Source organism: Chiloscyllium punctatum, chromosome 20 (assembly GCF_047496795.1).
Source record: "Chiloscyllium punctatum isolate Juve2018m chromosome 20, sChiPun1.3, whole genome shotgun sequence".
In the NCBI taxonomy this organism is placed as follows: Eukaryota; Metazoa; Chordata; class Chondrichthyes; order Orectolobiformes; family Hemiscylliidae; genus Chiloscyllium; species Chiloscyllium punctatum.
The window spans coordinates 75,166,584-75,189,466 of NC_092758.1; the positions used below are offsets into that span (position 1 = coordinate 75,166,584).

Here is a 22,883-nt window from a genome sequence, read left to right on the forward strand (position 1 = left end):
TTTTCCAACGGGGAGTGGGATAGTCGTATCGAGGCAAAACCTTCCTCATGCGGCACGCCAAACATTAGCAATGTGGGGAAAAGGGTTGTGAAGAGTGAGCATGGCCTGCTGAGGCTGTTGCTACAGGGGAAGTTGGTGTTGTTGCTGTTGTGACAACTGTTGAGCGAGGCTGGACTGGCATCCTAGCTCCCAATGGCCTAATTTCCCACATGCTCTGCATCTGACTCTTTTACCCTACGTTGCTATCCCTGTCCCTGACTTTGTCCCTGGTTCCATGCCTGTGTTATTCGGGAATAAGCCTCCTTTTCCTTGTTAAAATTGAAAAGACCCTGTCGATCCATATTGGTAAGGGCAGTGAGGAGGGGATCCCAGTTCATGGATTGCCATTCGAGTTTGAGATTTAAAGATCTGGGCATGGCGGAGCTGCATACAATTGAGGAGTGTCTGGACCGCTAAACAATCATTGTCTGAGAGAGGGATACCTGCAGATGATTCCCAAACTTCCTTAAAGCAAGCAAGGGAATTAAGCAAAGTCCATTCACCTTTTACAAACAGCTCGTACCTTCTCCAAAGTCCACCCGTTGTCATGCTGATGTCATAATGGCAGGCTTAACAGTATCCGCAAGCCAATTGCATCATTTCTGGCACATGGGGGAATACAAGAGAGCCTTTTATGGCTGCCCAATGGGTCCCATCCATCCTGTGGCAAGCAATTGTAAATACTGCAGATTTGTACTTGATAATTATAAAGTGGTGTAGGGTATTTGAGTGGATCAGGAGCATCTTGGAGCATGCCATGGACCTCAGTGTGGATCCAAGGCTTATCGAGAGGCATGTCACCAATCATTACTAAGGGATATTGATCCATGGAAGATGGAGGGCATACCAGGAAGTGGATGTGGTGGTTACAGTGGAGTCAGATTCCTTCTGGTCCGTCCACCAGTGTTGCTTTTTGGAAGCCTCTTGTTCTTTGATGAGGGGATCGTCAGGGGGTTGTGCTAGAGAGTGAGTTACGACGAAAGTGACAATTTTGTCCATAAGAGGGTCTGAGTCCGGAGTGGGGATAGGAACTTTACGATACTGAGGGGCATAAGGTGGTGGGGACCCAGAAGACAAATGGTTGTTGTGTGGCTGACGACTATTTTTATTTTTTAGGGGAGTGATAACCTTTTGCAAGTTCTTTAAATTTATCTAAACACTTGAGCATGTAATCAGTATCCCAAGAAGGGTCACCATACCCACCCTCAATGTTTGTCCTCCAGTAATATTTTTTTTTCCAATTTATAGGAGCCTTCATAAGGTTTGTTTCCCTGGGATCACCCATACATATCGGAAGTGAAAGGAATAACATATCTACTGTCACTGTCTCCTTCCAAACAATAATTGGCTGCTGACCCTGGCAGCACCAGTGGTGCTACCTTACTTTTGCATCAAACATATTTACCGTGGCGCTTCTGCGTCTTTTTCAAGGGAACAAATGGATGTGGGCCATTCTTCTCAGCGAGACATGGTTTACGTCTCCCTGGGGCCGGCCCATCTTTCTTAGATTTAGAAGTCCTTGACCCCATTGTCGCTTCCTCAGTTCCGAAGCACAGATCTATGATCTGTGGAGAAATGAACAAGACAAACACACAAAGACACGCAACACAAACAGTGGCACCTTTGTCATTCCCTCATGGTCACCTTTAATTGATTTTAGTCCTACGGCACCAATCTTTCCAGTCCAGTCCCATTTTGTCACAGTGTCTTTCCTAACTTTGGATCGGCCTGTCAATTCAGATCAGGCTCACGCAAGCAGCTGCTTTTTTATTGACTCACTCAGGATCCCATAATTAAGGGTTCCTGCCTGACTACGTCAGATTGTTGAAGAAATCAGCTGGACTTAGACCTTGAACATTGACAAACTTTATTGCATGACGTCATGGGGAGCACGCCTTTTCTTAGTATGGTTCAGTGCTTCTCCAAAGCACTCAAAGGTCGCCGCAAATTTATATAGTCCGAGCTGACAGTCACTCAGTCAGACACTGAACCATAAGTTAATCACTAGATGGCCTATGTGAACATACATCAGGCAGAGGTCGGCCTTGCCTAAGCTATACATAGTGAGCTATTGTTCTCAGACCCTGAGTCAATACACACTCCAGATACAACATTCACCTGTTGATAATGTTTGGCTGAATTATGCTTTCTACAGATAACCAGTTCATGAGTTATGTGATAAAAGCAGACATTATGTAGTTATTACAGAATGTTCTAGCAAACTAAGGTCGCCCAGGGCAAGGGGCCAAGCCAGATGAGAGCAACACCATGACTGAAAAACAGCTTCCACATCAGCAATGATCCATTTGAATGACAGAGCAGTCTCTTAGAGCCAAGTAGTTTACTCTTGTTCCTTGTTTGTATGTTCATATGAGTCTAGAGGCAGCAGACATTTTCTCAGGGTACGGGGGAGGCCATTTCAGACTAGGTTAAGGATAACTTTCTTCATGCTGAAGGTAGTGAATCTTTAGAATTCCCTACCTGGCAGGGCTGTGAAAACTCGATCATAGAGCATTTGATAATGCTGTAGAAGGATAGAAGGATATCAAGTGTTGTTAAGATGGATGATCAGCTGTAATCTAATTGAATGGTGGAACAAGCTCATCAGGCTGAATGACTCACTCCTGTTCCTGTGTTTCTAAATGCAGAAAGAAGGTACTGAATCCCTATCCTGTGACATTTGTCGCTGAGCTATGTCACAAAAGCTAGGTTTTTGTATAGCAGAACAAGAAATCATTGTTCGATAAACTAGCTAAGCAAGCTTAAATAAAAATATAAGTTGCTTCTACTTAATAAAATAAAAAAGGTCATTGCATCAAGACAATTGCACCAAGAACATTCTGTGTAAATTTCTGTTCTCCGAGATGCAGTTTGTTTTTTGCAATGAAGCTTAACTGGCATTTTATTAAATTGCATTCGCTTATGGATAAAGAGCCCTATTTGGAACTGTTAGGAAAATGCAAATCTATTCTAAGATGCAGCATTAATCTTACATTAATAGATCTTTACTTCAGATAACATTTGGTTTTTGTTCAAGAACCATCTTGCAACTTGTATAGTTTTGTATTTAATTAGGCTCATGTGTCTCATGTTGTGATTTTCTGCAACAATACACTTGCTTGGCACTGCATACGGATATATTCATCAAATTGGCACAAAAGCTGTTTTTGGAAACTGCATTTATGTATGTCACCATGAAGTAGAAATTGAAATTGCAAAGCAAAATGAACCACCTTGTGCAAAGATTCTCATTGGTCGTAAGACCAATTGATTCCTCTTACCCAGGCTGCAAATTCTCCAACACATGAGGCTCCTGCCACTGATTCCCAAATCTCCAACTCTGACATTTGACCACCCGCATAGTCAACCACTTGTTCAGAGCTTGAAACCAGAAACACACATATCCAGGACAGGGTAGGCAATCTAATTATAATCACCAGCCTTCATTACATTCAGAGCCCCCTTTCTCACTAATCTATTCAATGAGCTTTGTATATTTGTCATCCACTACAAAAATATCTCATCTGTTTGTTCTGAATGGAATCACCACTGTTTTCAGTGACCTCAGTGTGTTGTCATTCCTGAACCAGCAGCATGCATAACTTCCTTGTTCCTTGACTGTCCTTCGATCCTACTTATTGAATGAACCTTAATTACATTTCAACCAATCTGCTCAAACTGTGATTATGCAACCACTGTCCAGCAAAGTGCAGTTCAATGAAATTTTGACTCCTACATTTAATACCATACTGAAGCTTCTTATAATCAGTGCACTTCCCTCAGATTAATTAATATTATCGTGTTCCCCTTCTGAACCTTCTGTGCCATGTATTCCATCGAAATATGGAATCCAGCAGCTCAGTGGCTAGCACTGCTGCCTCATAGCACCAGGGACCCAGGTTTGATTCCAGCCTCGAGGTGACTGTCTGTGTGAAGTTTGCACATTCTTCCCGTGTCTGCATGGGTTTCCTCCGGGTGCACCGGTTTCCTCCCACAGTCCAAATAAGGTGGACGTAGAAAGGATGTTTCCTCTTGTAGATGAATCCAAAAATAGGGAACAGTGCTTTAAAATTAAGCACTGCCCTTTTAGGAAAATGATGACAGCAACTTTTGTTTTTCTCTCAGAGGATTATGTGACTTTGGAACTCTGCCTCAAAAGGTGGTTGAGGTGAATTCATTTTTAAGGTGCATGTTGATAGATTCTCATTAGACAAGAGAAGTAAAGGTTATTTGAGGTAACAAACGCTCGAGATCACAGCAGGTCAGACAGCATCCATGGAGAGAAAGCAAGTGAAAGTTTCGAGTGGAGATGGAGGGGAATTGGAATTTAAAACACAAATAGATCAGCCATGATCTTATTGAATGGTGAAGTAAGATCAAAAAGCTAAATATTCTACTTTTTTTTCCTATTTCATATGTTCATATACATTGTATATTACAAGTCCATGCTTCAGTATATATTGAATATCACAAATCTAGGCTGTATTCTATTTGGTACGTTACAAATCCATACTGTTATGCTATATTTGAGGTTTGCAAATCCAGAATAGTGTGCAATATTTATACAATGTAAATCCAGGTAGCATTTTGCAATTCCAGGTTTCAATACTTGTAGCACAATACACCATATGACATAGGAGCAGAAATTAGGCCATTCAGCCCATTGAGTCTGCTCCACCATTCAATCATGGCTGATAAGTTTCTCACCCCCATTCTCCCACTTTCTTTACGTATCCCTTGGTCTCCTTGACAATCAAGAATCTGTCTATCTCCATCTTTAATATACTCAAATATCTGGCCTCCACAGCCTTCTGTGGCAATTAATTCCATAGATTCACCACTTTCTGTCTGAAGAATTTCTCTTTGTCTTCTTTCTAAAGGATCTTCCCTTGACCCGAGGGCACAGACTTAGAGTATTGTTCTCTCCTGCCAATGGAAACATCTTCCTAATGTCTACTCTGTCTAGGCTGTTCAGTATTTTGTAAGTTTCAATTAGATTGTTCCTCATGTGTTCAGCCTTTCATTCCTCAGATCATTCTCGTGAAACTCCTCTGGACCTGCTTCATGGCCTTCCTGAGGTATTGGGGCCCAAAATTTCTCACAGTACTCTAAATACAGTCTGAGCAGAGTTTTATCAAGCCTCAGAAGTGCATCCCTACTTTAATATTCTAGTCCTCTCAAAATAAATGCTACCATTGTATTTGCCTTCCTAACTATCAACTCAACCCGCAACTTTACCTTCAGAGAATCTTGCACTTGGACTCCCGAGTCCCTTTGCACTTCAGATTTCTGAATTTTCTCCCCATTTAGAAAATAGTCCATGCCTCTATTCTTCCTACTAAAGTGCATGACCTCACACTTTCCTGTGTTGTATTCCATCTGCCCACTTTCTTAACCTGTCTAAATCCTTCTACAGCCTCCCTGCCTCCTCAATACTACCTATTCCTCCACCTATCTTTGTATCATCTGGAAACTTAGCCAGGATGCGCTCAGTTCCTTCACCTAGATCATTTATGTATAAAGTTAATCGAGATCATTAATTAATAAAGTGAAATCCAAACTGTTGTGTCTATAGCATATTTCAAATCCAGACTATTCATGCAGTATGTTAAAAAAAAGGCATTTTTAGTGCTGTGAAGTTTGTTTGATTGTTAATAATGATAATTATGCTGGTTCCCTATTGCTTGGAGGTTAAAAACAGTTTCTTTGGAACACTAAAGTCACATAAATATTGCATCTTCAAACTTGCAGTTTTCGCAGAGTACATTAGTGATGTGCTAAGATTGACTCTCACAATCAATAGAAATTGTGGAGTGGATGTGGATGTCAGTAGATGGGTGTCAGCCAAGGTCCATTATCCTGATTTGTTGGGTGAATGTACAGGCTGCGCCTAAAAGTATGCCCCTGTGATCAACTACCCAATCTCAGCTTGTAACAATTGGCTATTTGGACAAAGTCCTCGACAATGGCCCATGTTTGAGTTCATACCTTCAAGAGTGAAGAAAAGAAAGTTGTTACTGTCCATGTAGATGAGCTGACGAACATAGTAATTTCAATTAACACTATAAAACTATGTAAATGTGTTAAATCAGCTTCAAATTTTAAAAATTGTGAACTAAGAATTTGTTCTTAGACTCACATCTTAAACAGTGTGAAGCTAAATATTGTTGCAATATTTGTTCTTACTGAATCATGCGATGTTTTATGAAGCATTTGATGTTGCAATTTAAACTTGATTATTTTGGCATCTGTCAAGGTTCATTTACATATCCATGAGAAAGCATTTGCTCTGCGGCAGGCAGCTGCGTCTCATTAGATGTCAAGTAAACAAATCATTATAAAACTGTTTTCATTAAGGGAGCAATGATTAAAAAAGCGATTATCGCACATAATTGATTAATTAATACTAAAAGAGACAGTATTGCTTTCATTGACTGATATAGTTTGAATTAAAAGAACAAAATATTAAACCAACATAACACCACTTTCTCCCAGTCGTGCTTCTCCCAGTCTTCCAAGAATTTCTATGGTGTATAAGTAAATAGAATTAAAGGTGGTGGCATCTAGTCTATTATGGAAATAATAATTTTTACATGGCTATATTTATGCTAGAATGGAACCTTATTTTTATTATTAAAAAAAAGCACATGTGTCATGACTACCAGTATAGAATTCGCTAGACTCTGTAGACTTCTGTTTTAGAATTCCTCATGTCAGACCAACAGTTTGTTTCCTAATTATTGTTTGCACTTCTAACTTGATTAACATTGGATCTGACTTAGGTTTACATTGCTATTGCTGTGTGCATCTACAGAAAGGTAGATATTTAAAGAGATTTTATTATTACTAAAATTCTGTTGTGTTTAGTGCATCTAATGTGTTTTTTCAAGTTGATGGTTATTCAAATAAATTGACATCTTCCCACTTCATTTATCGAGTCGGCTTCTCATCCTGTAACACCACGCATAGGCCGGTTTCTTTATTAGCTTAGTAAACATGAAGCGTAAGTAGCTGAGACTTCGAATTCATAGATTTAATATCCACTTAGTGTTGAGTTAATCTAGAAGTCTTAGAATTAACCTCAGGAGAACAGTACTAGGAAGGGATAATTCAAACGTAGGCTTCACCTCTTGGTACCATCACATGGAAAATGTCGAAGTACCCAATTGAGATGAGGTTAGAGCCCAGTCAAGTTGAATCCCCAAAACTCCCTCCCGCCCCGAACTCTCCAAAAACCAGCACCTCCACCCCTGTTCCTGTCCCCATTCACAGTTCTGTATTGGTGCCTAAGAAGCAGTGTTTGACAAGTGGGTAGCTGTTTATCCAGTGGCAAAAGTGAGGACTGCAGATGCTGGAGATCAGAGTAAAGATTAGAGTGGTGCTGGAAAAGCACAGCAGGCCAGGCAGCATCCAAGGAGCAGGAAAACCGACATTTCGGGCAGGAGCCCTTCATCAGGAGTGAGACTGGGAGCCTCTGGAGTGGATAGATAAATGGGCTGGGGAGAAGTTAGCTAAGAGCGCAATAGGTGGATGGAGGTGGGGATAACGGTGATAGGTCAGAGAGGAGGGTGGAGTGGATAGGTGGGAAGGAAGATTGGCAGGTAAGACAGGTCATGAGGATGGTACTGAGCTGGAAGGTTGGAACTGGGGTAAGGTGGGGGCAGGGGAAATGAGGAAACTGGTGAAGTCCACATTGAAGCCCTGTGGTTGAAGTGTTCTGAGGCAGTAGATGAGGCGTTCTTCCTCCAGGCGTTGGGTGGTAAGGGAGTGGCAGTGGAGGAGGCCCAGGACCTGCATGTCCTTGGCAGAGTGGGAGGGGGAGTTGAAATGTTGAGCCACGGGGCGGTGGGGTTGATTGGTGTGGGTATCTCGGAGATGTTCCCTAAAGCACTCTGCGCGAAGGCATCCAGTCTCCCCAATGTAAAGGAGACCGCATCGGGAGCAACAGATACAATAAATGACATTTGTGGAAGTGTAGGTGAAACTTTGGAAGGCTCCTTTGGGGCCTTGGATGGAGGTGAGGGGGGAGGTTTGGGCGCATGTTTTGCAATTCCTGTGGTGGCAGGGGAAGGTGCCAGGAGGGGAGGATAGATTGTTGAGGGGGGGGGGCGGGGGGAGCGTGGACCTGACCAGGTAGTCACAGACTATGTGTCTGGACTTTTTCCAGTGTTAAGTGATGTGTGGAGAGGTCACCTTACCTAAAAGATCCAAGAATGCAAGTTTGAATAATGACAAGCTTTTCCATCTTCACTATTTTTGCAAGCCTTCACAGATCATCCATATATGGAGTTCTTCAGGCATTCGGAACAACAGGGGAGAAAAAAGTGGAGATAAAAAACGAAAAGCTCATTGGCCTTTATCAGGTTGTAAAATAAAGTGTAAAATTGCATTACAAAAATAATCGGAATCCAGTTATAGAGTAACTGTGACCTCACTAACATTTTAACTGGATGTTTGTGGCGCCTGCTCTTGATTACTAAAAGGGTGACAACTTGTCTCAGGATTTTCATTCCCTGAACATGCTGTGACTTGAAACCATTTGGATAAAAGCACTTAAGGCCATGAGGGAGACTAAATCAGTTATGTTTGAATTTATAAGTGGTAAACCAGCTTTTGCACAAGACAGAAATATGTGAGGATGCTGAATTTGAATGTTTTACAGTTTTCAGTTGTGGGAATACACAGCTGCTGTAAGGCAGCAAGAAAAACAGAATTGATGGCACAAGTCGTCCTCGTCACAAAAAACAACTTTAAAGCACTTAAATTCATTATAAAATTTATGCATGTTAAGGGTCATTTTGATTCATTTGGCAATGCTGTCAATCCCTGAATCAGAAGGTTGAGTTCATAATCATACTGCACGTCTTGAACTCATTATGGAGCCTGACACTTAAATTCAGTTGCGAAGAAGGACCGTCTTTTGGATGAGTCATTAAATTGGAATACTGTTGACATTAAAGACCTCACGATATATTCAAAAAAGGATAGAAGGTTTTCCAATCTGCTGGCCTGTATTCCTCCTTCACACAATTATAGCAGGAAAATTGCTAACTATTCATTCTTGGCCGGACACAAAATATCTTGATTTGTCTGTACAGTTCTCGTCTCTATATTATATTCATAATGTGTTGTAGTCATTTATAGAGGCACTGGAAAAGGTGCAAAGAAAATTATAAAAATCACACAAGGAGATACTAAAGCCTTTATTCTCAAAAAAAAAGTTAACTTGATTGATGCCTTTAAAGTTTTAAAGGGGTTTGATAGAGTAGATATAATGAAGATGTTTCCCCATTTGGAGCCATTGATATAAAGTATCCACATGTTATCAATTAGAGAACTGCATAATAATTCATTATTGAAATCATAATTAAAATATAAAACACATCTACCACAAGGACCAGTTGAAGCAAATGTTTATCCCTCAATCAACAACTATGCTTTCATTATTACATTTTTATTTGTCGAAGCTGTATTTGTAAATTGATTATTGTTTTCTACACCCATGTCGTGAATACAAAAGTTCTTCATTGACTTTGTGATATCCACTGGCCTTGAAAAGTGCTACATAAATGAAAGCTTTTCGTTTCTCAAGAGGTGTAGTAAAATTCCTTTTATGATGCACATGTGGTCTTCCTGAATAACAGTTTTGTCATGACCCTTTCAGTATTAAATCTAAAAAGAAGAAATTGCAAATATACAATAAGTCATGACAAGATAGCTTACGGAGACATAATAGGCTGAATGGCCATTTTTTGTGCAGAACAAACACATTTTTAGGTACAGATTGACTGTTGAAGTTTCAAAACCACTGACCTAACTTTCTGTGACAGAAAGGTTCACAGACCTGCTCTGCATTTCCATATTTTGCTGTTTCTATTTGGGATAAGTTTGTATTTGCAGTCGTTACTCTTGTTCTTGTAAGTAAACAGACAATACCTATTGATTTAAACTGAGCTTCAGAATTGTAACTTGGTCTCAAAGACTACTACCCAGCTAATCAAACTGCAGTTAGTTCTGTTATATCATGGTAATTCCATTCTTATACAATCCCGTGTTATACGAAAATCGCATAATAGCAGCACTATTTAACCTAATGGGGCCGGAATTGTGTTATAACCAATACACACGTTATAGCAAATTCCCATTAACGAAACGCGCATTATAGCAGAACGACTTTATTTTAATTAACATAATGGAGCTTCAATCTTTGACAATGATGCTTACAATAGCCTCTCACTTACTTTGACTTTGATGTGGAGGTGCCAGAGTTGAACTGGGGTGGACAAAGTTAAAAATCACACAACACCAGGTTATAGCCCAACAGGTTAATTCGGAAATTCTAGCTTTTGGAGCGCTGCTCCTTCATCGGGTCGCTTTGGAGTAGGATCATAAGACACAGAATTTATAGCAAAGGACCACAGTGTCATGCAACTGATGCAATATATTGAACAAACTAAGACTGCTGTAAAGTCTTTCATCTTTTCGAATGGGTTGAAGTTTGCAGTTCATTAATATATAAATCCCAGAACTACTTTCAAGTCACATTCTTGAGATAAGGTTTCATATAAAAAGTGACATCTCAACTCAGACAATGCATTAAAGGGGAGGTTAGAGTCTGTCTGTATCCCAATCTTGGTCAGACCGGTTCTATTTCCAAAGTAGGAATTTATAAAATGTTGCATGGATTAACTGCCTGCAGATTGTGTGCTTTTTGAACAAAATAGAATGTATCTGTAATTACAATTATGCAAATGCAAATTCACCCCAGTGATTTGTATGTGATTATGCATGCATGTGTGAGAGAGAGAGTGCGTGTGTGGGAGAGAGTGTGAATGTGTGAGTGTGTGTGTTTGTGTGTGTGCATGCTTGGTAGAGTGTGTGCATGAGTGTGGCGGAATATAAGCCTGTGAGAGGGTGTATTCGTGGGTGAGAGTATGGGGTGTATATCTGTGTCTAAGAGAGGGTCTGCGTGAGTGTGTGTGTATAGTGTAGTGGGGTTACCCCTAGTGTGACATGAACCCAAGATCCTGGTTGAGTCCATCTTCATGGGTACCGAACTTGGCAACATGATTTTGATCTTTATCATATCAGCAGCAACCAAATTGATTTCTGTTAAATATTTTTTTAAAAAGAATAGAAAGGAATGCAACATTGAGATTTTGTTTTGAATACAACCTTTGTATCAAAATTTGCTGATTAGACGATCCAAAATTCACCACTTATGCTTTCTTATAGTATTGAAGCATTTCTTCATAGATGTAAGGCTAACATTCTTGTGAATCTGCACTGTTCCACTTTCTTATTACTGTTTTTGCAGTGGTCCTGTTCCACATATGCCAGTAAATGCCCAAACTTGTCCATGTGACCATTCTTCATCTCAGCAAAGTTGGGTTGTAGATGTCAAAAACTCTTCAAATTTAGACAGCATTTCAACTGGTACTAATTCCTAGTCTTGCCTAATCTTGGAACTTCTAATCAAAATATTGAGCATCAATTAGTGGGTACTATCTCAGAATCATGGAACATTCCAGTACAGGAACAGTTATTTGAATTTTAGATCTTTCCACCCAAGCCCCAGTCTAGTCCCAATTGCTTGATCACCTCCTATTTCCCTTTTTATTAATGCTTTCCTTTTTTCAAAGTAGTGTTTGGGACAGAGAATTTAACATTCTGCACATTGTCTCTATCTTCCTTTTAATTCCATTTGTGGTTATTTTACATTTGGGTCAATTGCTATTGTCTCAATTCACTGTGGAAACAATTATTTACAATCTTGAAGGTTGTGTGAGGTAACCTCTTGAACATCTCAACTGTGGTCAAAATCACCTCTATATTTGAAGCATTTTTTATCAAATATAATTATAACATTTTGTGAATCTGTGCTACTCCACTCCCATTGCTGGTATATTACGTCTACAGTGGAGTGCCTAAAACTATACTCAGTAGTCTAGCCACATTTCTTCTAAGACCTTCCATTCTCACATTATTAATGTTTTCAATACAAATGATGGTTACTTAGCCCTTTGCACCTGTGCCTTTGTCTGCTTTCTGTTAGAGCAACCTTATATGACTTCCACTCTTCCAGTTGCTCTCATGTGTCTTACTTCAAAAGTTTATCTAGATGAATTGTTACAGTGGCCTCTGTCTCACTCACTCCCTGTGACAAAGCATCAGAGTTTCTAATGAAAAGAATATTGGGAAGGTAAGTCAAAAGAAAGATGAAAAATTTATAAATAAAAGTTGTATATAAGTTACTTCAGTGGATGAAGGATGCTGTGAACTGATGGGATATGTCCAAGGTTGCTGGGAGAAACATGAAAAAGCAAGAAGTTTCAAGATTCCATTGAATATCAATATGTCATGGGGGACTGGAGATTCAATAGTGTAATACCCATCTTGAAGAAGGGCTCATGCCCGAAACGTCGATTCTCCTGCTTCTTGGATGCTGCCTGACCTGCTGCGCTTTCCCAACAACACATTTTCACTTGGAATACCCATCTTACCTATGGTCTGGGAAGACTTAGAAGAAGAAATTGCTAGTCATAATCCACAGTTCCATCAGCTGCTGGTTGCAGTTGGGCAGACTTTGCCAAAATTTAAAGAGAAGAATATGGAAGCATTTTTCATGCTGTTTGCGAAGATAGAAAGCCAAATGAGGTGGCCAAAAAGCAAGAACTGGACCTTGCACGTGCAACCGGTAAAGCACTAGAGATGTATGCGACCCCATCAGAGGAACATTTCAGGGATTATGGTAAGGCGAAACAGGCTACTTTAAGTAGAGATGAGTTGGTCCCCAAAGCATATCAGTAGAGATCTTAGACCATAAGATATAGGAGCAGAATTAGGTCATTCAGCCCATCAACTTTGTTCTGCCATCCGATCATGGTTGATATGTTTTTCAAACCCATTCTCCTGACTTCTCCCTGTAGCCTTTGTTCCATTACCAATCGAGAACCCATCTATCTCTGTCTTAAAAACACTCAATGACTTGGCCTCCACAGCCTTCTGTGCCAATTGGTTCCACAGATTTACCACCCACTGGCTGAAGAAAATCCCGCTAGTCTCAGTTCCAAAGGGTTGTCGGGCCTTCACTCTAAGGATGTGCCCTTGGGTCCTAGTCCCTCCTACTCATGAAAACATCTTTTCCACATCCATTCTATGCAGGGCTCTCAGTATTCCTCCAGTTTCAATCAGATCCCTCCTCATTCTTCTAAACCCCATTAAGTACAGAACCAGAGTCCTCAACCACTTCTCATATAGCAAATCTTTCATCCCTGGGATCATTCTTGTAAGCCTCCTCTGAACTCTTCCAAGGCCAGAACATCACTCCTTAGATCTAGGGCCAAAAACTTCTCAGAATATTCCAAATACAGTCTGACCAGAGCCTTATATAGCCGTAGCAGTACATTTCTGCTTGTGTGCCCTCTTGAAATGAATGCCAGCATTGCATTTGCCTTCCTAACTGCTGACTTTGCTTGTTAGCCTTAAGAAAATCCTAAACTAGGATTTGCAAGTTCTTTTGTGCTTCAGGTTTCCAAAGCCTTTCCCCATTTTAGAAAATAGCCTATGCTTCTATTCTTCCTACCAAAGTGCAAAGCCTCACACTTCAACTCATTGTTTTTCATCTGCCACTTCTTTGCACACTCTCTTCGCCTGTCCAAGTCCTTCTGCAGCCTCCCTGCTTCCTCAACACTACCTGTCTCTCACTTGTCCTTCTTTCTGGCACCTGAAAACTTCGCAGCAATGCCTCAGTTCCTTCGTCCTGATTGTCAATGTACAGTAGTTGTGGTCCCATCATGGACCCCCGTGAACACTACTAGTCACCAGCTGCCATCTTGAAAGAGACCCCTTTTTCTCAGCTCTATGCTTTCTGCCAGTCAACCAATCCTCTATCCATGCCATTACGTTGCTCTGACCACCATGAGCTTTGAACTTATTTAGCAGCCTCCTGTGCAGCACCTTGTCAAAGGCCTTCTGGAAATCCAAATAAATCCTGTTCACTGGCTCTCCTTTGTTTAATTTGCCCATTAACTCCTCAAAGACTTTTAATAAATTTGTCAGGCATGACCTCACCTTGATGAGGCCACATTAACTTGGCCCCATTTTACCATTCACTTCTAAGTACTTCACAATCTCATCCTTAATAATGGACTCTAAAATCTAACCAATTTCTGAAGTCAAGCTAACAGGCCTATAATTTTCTGCCTTCTGCCTCCTTCCCTTCTTAAACAGGGACATTACATTCGTTATTTTGCAGTACTGTGGAACCCTCCTTGACTCTGGTGATTCCTGAAAGGTCACCTCTAAAATCTCCTCAGCTATGTCCTTCAGAACTTTGAGATGTAGTATATCTGGTCTGGAGATTTATCCATCTTCAGATCTTTCAACTTCCCCACCACCTTCTCCTCTGTGATGGTAACTACAGTCACCTCGGCCCCTGACTGTCTTAAAATTCTGGTATGCTACCAGCATCTTCCAATGTGAAAACTGATGCAAAATACCTGTTGAGTTTCTCCACTATTTCTTTGTTTCCCTGACTACTTCTCCAGCCTAATTTTTCAGTGGTCCAATGTCCACTTGTCTCTCTCTTACCATTTATATATCTAAAACAAACAATTGCAATCTTCTTTTATACTACTAGCTAGCTTACTGTCTTATTTCATCTTCTCCCTCCTTATTATGTTTATTGTTATTCTGTGCTGGTTTTTAAAGACTTTGCAATCCTCTAGTTTCCCACTACATTGGATGCTTTTGGTTTTATAGTATCCCTTGTCAGCCAAGGTTGCCTCAACTGCACCCACCCCCCCCCCCCCCCCCCCCTCCACACACACACACACACACACACACAACCCTCCCCGCCCCTTAGTATGTTTAAGAGGTTTTCAGAACTTACAAAAACAGTCTCAATAAACCTTAATTGAGTTTGAGATGGTTAAACAAACTAATTTTGATAGATGGATAAGCGCCTTAAAAGCTGAGAATACAATAGATTCTCTCAGAGAAATTATTTTAGAAGAATTGAACATTTCCTTATCTTCTGTACTCAGAACTCATTTAGAAGACCAAAGGGTAGCAACAGCAAGACAGGTAGCTATAATGGCTGACGACTATGAACTGTTCCATAAACCTTTCTTCCATTACCCCCAGAAATTTGAGAATACTAAAAATTGGAAAGTGAAAGGAAGGTAGGTAGTCAGGATAGAGAATGGACAGTAGGGAATGTCCCAAGAACCCTTCTCAGATTAAGAAGGAAATTGTTGTGGGGAAAGGTGAAGTTCGAAGCTTATGTTGCAGCATGGAGTAAACCTCTCTGCTAATTTAAACCAGCAACACAGAAACAATTCGCCCCGTGCTGTAATCTGTTAAAATACGAGAGGCAAAGAACTAACTCAAAACTCACGATTTGAAGTAAAAATTAACAACTTTATTCTTTAAGCCTAACAGAGGATATTAACTAGCAACTATTTATAACTCCGTTCTCTTAAACCTATTTTTTGCCTCCAAGTCTTCAATGCTAGTCTGATTAATAAAAAATCCTAATTAAGATTTACAAAAAAAAATTTGTTTCAAAACCAGTTTTGCTGAGTCTCCTTTGTAGATTTTTCTCTGTAGATTCTCTCCAGGTCAGTTTCTATGTTCTGCTGGCAAACTTCTTCCACAGACAGGTACCTTTATGAGAGCTCTTAAACAAGCAGCCTACATCTGTTGGTCTTTTGGCAGTTCTAGATTAGATTAGATTAGATTACTTACAGTGTGGAAACAGGCCCTTCGGCCCAACAAGTCCACACCGCCCCGCCGAAGCGCAACCCACCCATACCCTTACATCTACTCCTTACCTAACACTATGGGCAATTTAGCATGGCCAATTCACCTGACCTGCACATCTTTGGAGTGTGGGAGGAAACCGGAGCACCCGGAGGAAACCCACGCAGACACGGGGAGAATGTGCAAACTCCACACAGTCAGTCGCCTGAGGCGGGAATTGAACCCGGGTCTCTGGCGCTGTGAGGCAGCAGTGCTAACCACTGTGCCACCGTGCCGCTCTCTCAACTGTTCAAAAATGTCCGGTTTTACACCCTCAAAACATCAGATTGTTTTATTGGTTTTAATATTATCAAATACTGATTTCAAACTTGATTGGAGTTTGATATCTTGGGGCATAATTTAAACTGATTGGCCAAATTTGAATTTGTTTTTGTCTCATGGCAACCCAGTTAGTGCTAGCTGTGTCAACCAAATGTTACATTGTTACCTTGTTTAGAACACCTTGTGCTCTGTCAGAGAGGCCTTGCTAGCTTTTCAGATATCTTAAAGGTACAGGACCTTGACACCTTCATAACACTTAAATGCTCCTTTTCTAGTAAAATGGGCCTCGTGTATTCGAAATGTTGGAAGTGACAAAATAAACACTTGGGACTTAGAGGAGTAATAAAAATGAATTCGAGAAGGGAACACAAAAAGATACTAACATGGACTGAGTTGTAGCTCTAACCGTATCAAAACGGATGGAGGTGAATTTTATTGTTTGTAAAGAAATGTGTAAGTTGGATGAAAGATATGCAGGGTTTTTGTCAAAAGGGAAGGTGACTCCCTTTACTTCAGGTGAGGTGGCTAATCCTGTAGGGTGGCACGATGGCTCAATGGTTAACACTGCTGCCTCACAGCACCAGGATCCCGGGTTCAATCCCACCCTCAGTCTGTGTGGAGTTTGCATGTTCTCCCTGTGTCTGCATAGATTTCCTCTGGGTGCTACAGTTTCCTCCCACAATCCAAAAATGTACAGGTTAGGTGGATTGGCCATGCTAAATTGCCCATAGTGTCAGGGATATGTTGGTTAGGTGGATTAGCCATGGTAAATCTGGGGTTATGGGGATAGGGTAGGGGGATTATACTTAGTGGGATGCTCTTCAGAGGGTCAGTGCTGACTCAATGGGCCAAATGGCCGCCTTCCTCAGTATTCTGTGTTTCTATAGCCATACTAAGAGTCATGGCAGAAAGATAATGCCTCTTACAGATTTAATTTTTCTTCCAGAGAGTTTGATGGGAGCTAAGGTGCATGTGATTGGTGAAGAATATGTTCCAGTTCCATTTTATAAAGTACAAATAAAATGGGATTTGTTATCAGAAGTAATTGTCAGAGTTGTAAAAACATTACCTATTGAGGGAAAGATTTACTTCTGGGTAACAATTTGACAGGACTGAGGGCTGTAGCTTCACCCAAACGTACAGAATGCCCAAAGGAGGTTCAAGAAACAAAACAGCAACAGGTGGCTGGTATCTTACCTTCATATGGGTTAACCAGGGCAGTGGTTAACCGAAATTTATCAATAAGGATTGATACAGCACCAAAAGCAAATGAAAGGGTATCTAAAACTTGCTGAAAGGGTGAAGATAAACTTAGTGAAGTGTTTAGTTGATCTCCCAAATTGCAGCACATGAGAGAGTTCCCGAATTAAATAAATTAGCACAGTCAGCTCATACTAGGGTAGGAGCCAAAAGAGTGCACATGAGAAAGTGGAGACCCCCTCATATAGCTATTGGTGAGAAATCTCACTTGCAAATTAGATAGTGGTACCACCTCACTATCTGCATCTAAACTGGAGCGGCATCAATATCCTTGCACGGAGGTTTGCTAGTGCCACTCAGGAAGGTTTCAACTAGTGTGGCAGGAGGGTGGGAAACAGAGCAGTAGGTCACCATGTGGTGTGATTGAGGATAAATCAAATAGGTCTAATGGGAAGAACATACAGAGCCAGGTTAATGAACAAATCGGGACTAGCAGTCCTGAAGTATATTTATTTTAATGCAAGGAGTGTCACAGGTAAACAGATGAGTTTAGAACCTGGGTTAGTACATGGGACTACAATGTGGTAACCATTACAGACAATTGAGAGAAGGGCAGGACTGGTAGCAGAAATGTTTCAGGGTTTAAAAGTTTCAGGTGAGATGGAGAGGGATGTAAAAGGAGTGGGGAGTTGCATTAATGATTCAGGAGAATGTCATAGCTAACTAAGAGAGGACATCTTGGCGGGCTCATCCAGCAAGATAATATGGGTAGAATCTAGAAATAAGAAAGGTGCATTTGATATGATAAGCTTATATTAAAGGCCTCCCAGTAGACAGTAGAAGAGCAAATATGTAAATAGATCATGAAAATTCATAAAAACAACATGATTGTTGTCATGGGTGATTTTAACTTGCCCAGTACTCACTGGGATTCTGTTTGTGCTGAGCTTAGATGGGGCAGAATTTGTTAGGTGCATCCAGGAGGGATTTCTTGAAACAAGTATGTAGGTAGTCCAGCTAAAGAAGAATCACAGAATCCTTACAGTGTGGAAAGAACCCAGTTGGCCCATTAAGTCTGCACCAATCCTCCGAAGAGCATCCCACACAGACCCAGCTCCCTACCCTTTCCTGTAACCCCTCATTTACCACCTGGCCTGCACATCCTTTGAAACAATGGACAATTTAACATAGCCAGTCCACCTAACCTGAACCCCTTTATTTTGTGAGAGGAAACCAGAGCACCTGGATGAAACCCATGCAGATACATGGAGAACATGTAAACTTCACACACAGTCACCCAAGACTGGAATCAAACCTGGGTCCCTGGTACTGTGAGGCAGCAGTGTTAGCCACTGAGCCACCGTGCTGCCACAGGGGCCTTTTATTGGGGAGTGAGCCTGACCACATGATCGAAATTTCAGAGGGAGAGTAGTTTGGGAACAGTGATCATAATTCCATAAGTTTTAAGATAGCTATGAATAAGGACTCATTAGAATTATGCAATCCTTGCAGTGTGAAGCAGGCCATTTGGCCCATTGAGTCACATTGACCCTCCAAAGAGCATTTACATAGACCCACTCCATTCCTGTAACATCGCAGTTCTCATAGCTAATCCACCTAGCCTGCACATTCCTTTTAGCATGGCCAATCCATGTAACCCACACATCTTTGGATTGTGCAAGGAAACCAGAGCACCCAGAGGAAACCCACGCAGACACAGGGAGAACATACAAACTCCACGCAGATACTGTCGCCCAAAGCTGGAATCGAATCCATGTCCCTGGTGTTGTAAGGCAGCAGTGCTAACCACTGAGCCAATTCGTTCTTTTGTGAAAGTGCTGGAGGAAAATCAATCACAACAGTATTAGGCAGGAACCGAAGAAATTAGATTGAGGGTGTTGTTTAAGGGTAAATCCACATCAGACATATGGGAGTCTTTTAGAGATCAGTTGACCAGAGTTCAGACCCAGCATGTTCCTTTGAGGATGAAAGATAAGGATGAAACCTCAAATCACAAGAAATATTGAAAGTTTAATCAAAAATAAAACGGAAATATATGTAAGGTTTCAGAAGCTGAAATCAAACAAGGTCCTTAAGGAGTATAAAGGAAGCAGAAAAAGAACTTGTACAAGAAATTAGGAGAGCTAGAAAAGCCCATGAATGTCCTTGGTAAGTAGGATTAAGGAGAATGCCAAAGTATTTTGTACTTATGTTAGGAACAATTAGGGAAAGAGTACGTTTACTCAAGGACATAAAAGATCAGTTATACATGGAGTCAGAGGAAGTATATGAGGTTCTTAATGAGTACTTTGCATCAGAATTCACCAAGGGGAAAGACATGGACGATGGTAAAAGTATTGTGGGGGGAATGTTGATATTCTGAGGCATGTCAATATTAAGACAGAGCAGGTTTTGGAAGTTTTGATAAATATTAAGGTAATTAGATAAGTCCCCAGGTGCTAATAGGATCCATGGAATCCCAACAGTGCAGAAAGAGGCTATTCAGTTTATCAATTCTCCACCGACCCTGTGAAGAGCTTCCCGCCACATGAACCCACACGTGGTTTTTACCATTACTAACCCACATAACCTGCACATCTCTGCAGACGACAGAGAATTTTTTTTTAGCATGGTCAATCCACCTGCACATCTTTGGACTGTGGGAGGAAACTGGAGGACCCCGGAGGGAGAACATGCAAACTCCACATAGACAATCACCCAAAGCTAGAATCGAACATGGATTGCTGGTACTGTAAGGCAGCAGTGCCACTGTACTGAAGAAGGCAAGAAAGGAGATTACTGGGCATTGGCAGAGATCTTTGTGTTCACTTTAACTACAGGCAAGATCCCAGAAAAATGGAGAATAGCCAGTGTTGTTCCTTTGTTTAAGGAGGGCAACGTGAATTATCCAGGAAATCATAGGCCGATGAAATTTACGTCACTGGTAGGGAAATTATTGGAAAAGATTCTTAGGGACAGGATTTGCTCACACCTGGACATGAATGGATTTATTCGGGATAGTCTGTTTGACTTTGTGCACGGGAGTTCATGTCTCACTAACTTGTCTGAGTTTTTTGAGGAAGTGAAAATGGCTGATATGGGTAGGGTAGTGGATGTTGTCTTAATGAATTTTACTAAAGGAATTGATAAGGTCCTTCATGGCATGCTGATGCAGGGGTTAAGTCCCATGGGGCCTACAGCGAGTTGGCAAGTTGAACACAGAATTAGCTTGGTCATAGAAGACAGTGTTTCGATCTCTGACTGGAGGTCTGTGACCAGAGGTATTTTGCAAGGTTGTCAACATGTTGGGGTCAATTTTGAAAGTCTTTGATGGTTTAAATTTTACAATGTTCCGAATGCAGAGGTGGAAAGGCTGATTCGTTTCAGCTGCCTTTCTCTGTGTCGTAACAGCAGATGGAACTAAATTGTGTAATTATGAGCCAGTTAGAACAAGATGTTTATCAGGGCAAGTATTAGGATTTTTAATTAAGGATGAAATTACTAAGTATCTCAGTGAAGGGTTCTTGTGGCATGGTGGCAGTGTCCCCTGCCTCTGGACCAGGAGGCCCAAGTTTAAGTCCCACCTGCTCCAAAGTTGTGTAATAAATTCTCTGAACAGGATGATTAGAAAAATATTTTTTTTTAAATTGAATACCTCAGTAATGATAAGTAGGAGCACCCAACAAAACATTTAGAAGTAAAAATATGTTTGGCAGAGCTGCTGGAATTCTTTGAAGAACTGACATATGCTCAATCCCGTGGATATCAAGTCCTTGAATCTTAGGAAATTCTTGACCATGTTCCTCACAGGAAGTTATTGGAGAAGATTGAGCAATAGAAGATTGAAAAAGAGTGGGGAAAAAAAAGGTTTTACTAAAATATAAGCAATGGCAAATCATTCTAGAATCAAAGGAAATTTTCCAATAAGATCGGATGGGCAAAAATGGCAGATTACATTTAATAGGGTTTTTGCCCGAAACGTCGATTTTACTGCTCCTCAGATGCTGCCTGAACTACTGTGCTCTTCCAGCACTACTAATCCAGATTACATTTAATGTCTACACTTTGGGTAGGGAAATAATTATTTCACTTTGGAAGAGGATGAGTAAAAGGATTCAGAGGTTTGGGTTCACAGGAAAACAAAAGCAACACTTCGTTGTTAAAGTCACAGAGTATTTTGTGGGATAAGTACACAGAAGAACAATGTTGAGATGTAATAGCAAACTTATATTAGGAGTTAATGAGACACCTGGAGTTCTGTGCATGGTTACAGCCTGTACATTGTCAGAAGAATATTGAGACTTCAGGGAGGGAGCAATACTGATTCACTAGGAACCTCCTGATATGCGAAAATACCGAAGCAAATAAAAACTTGCAGCATTAGAATCATTTCAAGAAAATTAGGGAGTTTTTTGATGAAGCTTTTCATAATAATGAAAGAAAAAAGTGGTTGGATTATCTAGAACAATGAGTATGATTGACAATAAGAATTGTAGGAAAGAGATCAGGAATAGCTGTGATATTTAGGTATGGAATGCACTGGTAATTTTGTTTCAATCATGAGCTCTATGTTAACATTTTAGATTGTGGTGACATCTAGAGCTGTGTTCATGCTGATGGGAGATGTCAAAATTACAAGGTTAACTGAATATTGACTGAAATAGTGTGAAGCTTTGAGTTCATGTCTTCCTCATTTTTATTGTCATAAAACTTTATTTTTCTTTTTTTTATTTTACACTTAAGGTGAGGATGAAGATGAATTTGAGTTGTTCATGATGCCACTAACTACAACTTTTGAAAATCTGACACAGCTTTTCAATAGCAACTTCAAACAAGACAAGGCCAAGGTATGTTTGTCCTTCTTATTTATCCTGCAAAATAAGATGTAACCTATAAATTGCTACATTAATTACCATTTGCTGTTTCAAAATATTTCATATACTCCGAGGAACCTCCATTATCCAAAGGACACAGGCGGGGAGTGTTTCGTTCGGTTAAATGAATTCCAGACAATCGAATGTCGGATAACATAGTTTAACCAAGCATCAAGACTTTGCCATCTTGCCGGATAATCCGATATTAGGATAATCAAATACTGGATAATTGAGGTTCCTTTGTGATTTAAAGGTTACATTGACTACTGTTGTATGAAACACTTGAACTATAAAAAGTTATGTGTACATGTTGAGACCTCAGGTCTCCAGAGGCAGTGAGAGTCACGTTAATGTGTGTGTTATGTGCAAATGTCAGTAAACTATTAAAGTATGTAAATGGTAATTAACTTTGCATTTGAGCCGGCATTCTGGCTTAACAACCAATGCATAGGTTCAAGAGCTGTCTGCATCTTGTTTCTTTGGTGAAACTTACGGGCTGGGAAGCTTTAAACTGCTGAAAGCAAAGACTGCAATCATATCTGGGTGAGCACTTCTTCTGAGTGTTATTCTTACTACTTTACATATAATTCTCAAGATCTGTCCTTTCACCTTGATCTGCCCTTCGCTGAATCAATAAATCTTAGAGTCTCTGCTGTCAGCCTTCACACAACTTAGAAATAGTTT

The 22,883-nt window shown here is 40.5% G+C and overlaps 1 protein-coding gene across 1 annotated transcript in view; it reads left to right on the top strand.

The window, feature by feature from the left end:
• Positions 1-22,883, top strand: part of LOC140491824 (ran-binding protein 17-like) — a 430,222-nt gene that overhangs the window by 39,242 nt on the left and 368,097 nt on the right. The window contains exon 4 of the mRNA XM_072590219.1: positions 22,069-22,172. Within this exon, the coding sequence (XP_072446320.1) occupies positions 22,069-22,172 (104 nt within the window). The remainder of the gene's footprint in view (positions 1-22,068; positions 22,173-22,883) is intronic.